General features: G+C 31.4%; 1 protein-coding gene across 1 annotated transcript; it reads left to right on the top strand.

The window, feature by feature from the left end:
- Window positions 1-476: 476 nt before the first annotated feature.
- LOC129317489 (disease resistance protein RUN1-like) lies at window positions 477-2,276 on the top strand. Its single transcript, XM_054961807.1, has 3 exons — window positions 477-1,241; window positions 1,342-1,641; window positions 1,878-2,276. Exons 1-3 carry the CDS (start codon window positions 477-479, stop codon window positions 2,274-2,276), a joined length of 1,464 nt encoding a protein of 487 aa, XP_054817782.1.
- The last annotated feature ends 3,267 nt before the right edge of the window (window positions 2,277-5,543 follow it).

The following is a 5,543-nucleotide window of genomic DNA, read 5'->3' as shown; positions in this document are numbered from 1 at the left end:
AACTTATGTTACATAGTTGAACTAAAATTAATTATACCCGTGTGACCATGTTTTCTTTATGTTATGTTGACCATTTTAATCTATATATAAATTAAATTGACTTAATGTTAATGATATTACTTTATATTTCTTTGCAGTCATGAAACAAAACTCATTGAAACCATTATTGAAAAAGTGTGGTCAAAAATATATCATGAACTTCCATTTGACTCTGAGAAATTAGTTGGAATTGAATCAAAACTTGTCAACTTAAACTCACTTATAGTTAATGGATTGGGTGAAGTTCAATTTATAGGAATATGGGGCATAAGTGGTTTAGGTAAAACTACTCCTGCAAGAGCTTTCTGTGAGAGAATGTGTAAATAATTTGAAGTTCATTGCTTTCTTCTTAATGTTAGACAGGTATATGAAGCAGAAGGTTTGATTCCCTTGCAAAAAAAAAAAAAAAACTTCTTTGTTCTTTGTATAAATGAAGCATGGATGTGGATGACTATTATGAAGGAAGAAAGTTGATAAAAAGCATGTTAAGCAATAGGAAAATTCTTCTTGTCCTTGATGATGTGAGTGATATAAGCCAACTTGAAAATTTGGCTAGAAATCAAAGATGGTTTGGCAAAGGGACCTTAATAATAATAACAACTGGAGACAAGTATTTGTTATTATCACATGGTTTATCTACTTCTTATGACATCAAATTCTTGACCGATGATGAATCTCTTGAACTTTTCCATCAAAATGCTTTTAAAGGAAGTAAGCCGAGTAAAGCTTTTTTGGGGCTTTCTAGAACTGTGATTCAAAATGCTAGTGGCCTTCCTTTGGCACTCAAAGTTTTGGGTTCTTTTTTTTGTGGAAGAACTATAGAGAAATGGAAGGATGCGCTTGCTAAGTTGAAGAAGGTTCCTCCAAATAGCATTTTGAAGATACTTAAGGTGACTTTTGATGAATTAGATCATAGGGAAAAGACTATATTCTTGGATATTGTTTGCTTTTTCAATGGGATGGCCAAAGGCCCTGTCATACAAATTTTAGAAATTTTGGATGAGGATCTTCACCCAACAATTGGAATAGAGGTTCTTATTGACAAATCACTGGTAATCAATTCAGAAGGGTATTTGTGGGTGCACCATATACTTCGAGATATGAGTAAATATATAGTCTCTCAAGCATCACCTAATGATGCTGGCAAGCGTTCTAGGATATTGTCTTTGAAGGATGCCAATGATGTATTAGAAGGAAATAAGGTAATAGCCCTAAGTTTCGTGACTATTCAAGCATTCTTTATCTAATATTGTATTCCATTAATTGTGTACATTATTAACTTGATTGACTAATTATTTATAGCGGACAGGAGCAATTCGGCGTATAGTCATAATAGTAGAAGAAACATTTAATGCACTTTGGAATCCTGACGCCTTCTCAAGGATGATCAATCTCAAATTACTTGTCATTTCAAGCCGCTCACATATTTCTCATTGTCATTTGAATCTTTCGCGTGGAATTAAGTCCCTTCCCAATGGGCTGAAAGTCTTAGCATGGGATGGGTATCCTTTAGATTCTCTGCCCAATCAAACAAAACTCCATGAACTTCTTGTTCTAAAAATGCAACATAGCAAGTTAAAAGAACTTTGGAGGGGAGCACGGGTAATTATGATCCTTTCATTTAAATTGTTTGTCCTTAATTTAACAAATTTATTATTATAAGTAGTTTGTCATTTTTTAGGACTTATTATTTTCTTTCTTTTTTTCTTTTTAGTCTCTGCCAAGGTTGAAGTCCATTGATTTATCTTATTCAAAATTACTCATGAAAACTCCAGATTTTTATAAAATTCCAAATCTTGAGATATTGATTCTAGAATGGTGTTCTAAACTGGTTGAAGTTACACCAGTCTCTTGGGCAACATAAGAATCTTGTTATTGTTAATTTGAAAGGCTGCAAAAAAGTTAGAACCCTTCCAAGAAAATTTGAGATGGATCGCTTAAAGATTTTTGCTCTATTTGGTTGTTCAAAAATTAGAAAACTTCCTGAGTTTGAAAGGGATATGAAATGTCTCTCTACACTTGATTTAGAGAACACTGCTATATCCAAACTACCTGAATCATTAGGCAATTTGATTGGTCTTGTTGAATTAAATTTGACGGGTTGCACAAATCTTGTTTGCCCTCCAAATAATGTTCGTAAATTCATAGCTAGGGAGATTATCAAAATTTTGGGTTGGTCAAACCTTTCAAGGATGCCAGAGGATTTGAATGAAAATGGGACTTTTGGAAGTGCTTGATGTGGGTCGAATTTCTTCACCACCATGGAGTTGCGTGTCCCTTTTCAGGAAGTCATTTGGGGTTCAAAGGCCTTTAAGCTCAACAAATTTTATGGTACCCATTTCTTTATCATTCTTGAGCCAATTAAATTTAGGTTATTGCAAACTTCATGATGGATCACTTCCAGATGACATAAGCATGTTATCATCATTGACACATTTAATTTTAAGTGGAAACAATTTCATTAACTTACCATCTCGCCTCATTTCCAATCTTTCCAAGCTTCTATTTTTTGATATTGTTAATTGCCCTACGTTTCGGTCCTTGCCACAACTTCCGTCAAATCTATCAACCATTCTCACAAGCGGTTGTCCATCGATGGAGCATTACATGTGTTCGCAGAAGCTATGGGAGTTCAGTGAATCATCCCAATCTCAGGTTTATTTTGTTTGTCTTTACTTGTTCTTTCACACTAATCATTATACTTCTTTATAGCCATTTTTTCCTTATGTATAGGTTATCAATTTCAGGAGTATGGAATCCTTACACAAGATTTACAAATTGTGAGCATTTTTTATTTTTTGAATTACTTGAATTTTGATTTTTTTTGGTTTTCCCCCCTGGACATTGAATCTCTATATATTTGACTTGTATATATTTTCCATTTCTTACATTTTAATTATTATACTTCTTATTCAAACAATTTTTTTTAAATCACAGCCTGACTTCTTCAAGCAATATAGTCGTGTATTGACAATTCAAGGTAGTGAAGTGCCACCATGGTTTCATAATCAAAACTATTTTTGTGAGAAAGAAATCAGTGATCCAAATGTGTCATCCACAGCCGTTTGTTTGATCTATCATGCATGTAAGCCAGGCCATGTATAAGAATAAAGAAATCTCCATGCAATTCAAATTTAACTATAATTGAAGCCTTTTTATTTTGTTTACCATGTATAGTTTAACTGAAAATTTGATGATCATAATAGTCAACTATAAAGGTTTTTTTCCCCTGCTAGCAGGTTTCTCTTGGCAAGGCTGCTTTTTCTGTGACTAAAAGGTTGTTTTAGTTGGTTACTGTAATTGAAGCTTATTTTTATGGTGAATTTGAGGATTAACTTCTCATCACACTCATTGTGATTTAGTGTTGGACTTCATGAAGTATATGGTGTTTTCTTAGTTGTGCTTTCAAACTTGGAAATTAGTAGAAAAATAGGTTATGAGATTGCATATATGGAATTTTTTTTGGAAAAAACATCCTCATATATATGACCAGAATTTTAAAATATAAAGGTACCCCTGATTCAAAAGGAAAAAAAAAACAAATAAAGGTTTCCATAAATTATACATTCGGGAGATTTTTGAACACTAAAACATTCCTATATACCATTTTCTTTGTATTCTCTGGTTTTTTAATGTGTGGGAACATATATTTTGACAAACACTCCTCCAACGAAAATTTTTATTTTCTTTAAAAACAGATCAATTTATGGAATCGTTTCTTAAGAGAAAACACTCCTAAAAGTATCTTTATATTTTTTATTTGTAAAATTCAAAAGTATTCAGAAGTCAAAGGCGTTAGCTTAATTCATTAATACATAGAACAGGAGTTTATGTAGCAGTTGTACAATCATAACAGAATCAGCAAACTAAACCTAGTCAATGATACGATTAGCTACCAGGAGGAGAATATTAACAATATTTAATACTGCCTCTTCTGTGAAAAAAAATATAAAGCATTTTTTTAAGGTGAGATTTTAAAAATATAAAGTATTATGGGTCTTTCAAAGTGCAATTAATGAGGTATAATTAATAATGTTTTCTAATTGAAACACCTAATTAAACAAGGGTAGACATGAAAAAAGTGTGTAATTTTAAAAATAATTAGCTAAATTCATTATAAAGATTGTTATTTGATTAAAAATATCTTATAATATTAAATGGACAAAATACAATCCCAACATATCCTTAACAGGGAAGATACAAAGTAGCAGTAGAAGGAGAAACTTGGGCCAAATGATAAAAAGTCGAAAACACAAATACAGGTAATATACAAGCTTACTGCTATGAGATTTAAAAAAACACCACGGATCTCATTGAGTTAATTTTCTTTTCTAATTATAAAACACTGTAATTTGTTTGAACTTAAAATAAGTACAATCTAGCATTCCAAGTCATCGGATACCAAACAAAGAAGCCAAGAAAAGCTCAAGAACCAACAAAGGAAAAAAAAAATGAAAATTAAATATGAAAAATACAACAAAAATTCATAAAAACTATTGAAAAATTGAAACAGTGGTCAAAACAGTCAAATTTGCAAATTTCAACCCCAACCTAAAACAAAATGTATTAATTTTGCTCATCACACCCACTAACAGGGGAATATCAAATTAAAAACAGAGTAGAATAAGCATAACAATGTAAAAACACAATGAAAATGAGCAACGTACACGTAGCAAAATAGGGGAAAATGGACGATAGTTAAAAACAGGGGAAACAAGTAGAATCTCAAAACAACTAAATCTGGAAAAACAACTAAGTGCTAATCAAAGAAGGATTTTGCTCATCATCGATTTCCCAATGTTTACTATATATATGAGATCTGATTTATAAGTCATTTCCACCATTTTCACCAAACCCAAAGAAAATCTTTTAAACCTTCTTAGTATAAAAATTTAACAAGTTTCTAACTTTATCCCTACTAAATATGCAACCTTTAAACATAAAATACTCTAATATTTAAAAAACCTTTATAACATTTAATAGGGAAAAAGAGATAAAGATGGACACAATAATTATTGAAGTACCTTAAAAATATGACCAAAACAAATACCTTCTCCCTCCATCCTATAAATGAGACCAAATGAGTATATGCAAAAATAAACTTCCCATTACATCTCTAAATATATTTTAAATAGTTGTCAAAGGCTTCGGAAGTTCCCTTCCCATATATGGCATGTAGTAAAATATTACATTGAAGATCAAAGAAGAAAATAAATCAGATAAAGGGAAGCCAAAATTGAGAAAAAGGGTGTAAGATATCAAATAGAAGATTTAGCAAAACTGGATAGTGAAATCAGCTGCGAATAAATTCTCCTCTTGCATCCCAAGGGCGATTTTCATAAGAGATCAAATAGTTTATTATTGTTTTCCCTGTGCTTTCTGGAAAACTTGGTTCTAACAATTATTTTTCACAATCTCTATTTTGAGAATTCATTCACCATTGTTGAAAACTTTTCAACTGATTCTTTAAAATTTGTTTAGATTTTGATTCAACTACCTTCTTG

The sequence above is a fragment of the Prosopis cineraria genome, unplaced genomic scaffold (assembly GCF_029017545.1).
Source record: "Prosopis cineraria cultivar Desert tree isolate PC_DT_omini unplaced genomic scaffold, ASM2901754v1 PC8, whole genome shotgun sequence".
NCBI lineage: Eukaryota > Viridiplantae > Streptophyta > Magnoliopsida > Fabales > Fabaceae > Prosopis > Prosopis cineraria.
The sequence above is the reverse complement of the archived record's forward strand: the minus strand, read 5'-3'. Positions and strand labels throughout refer to the sequence as shown.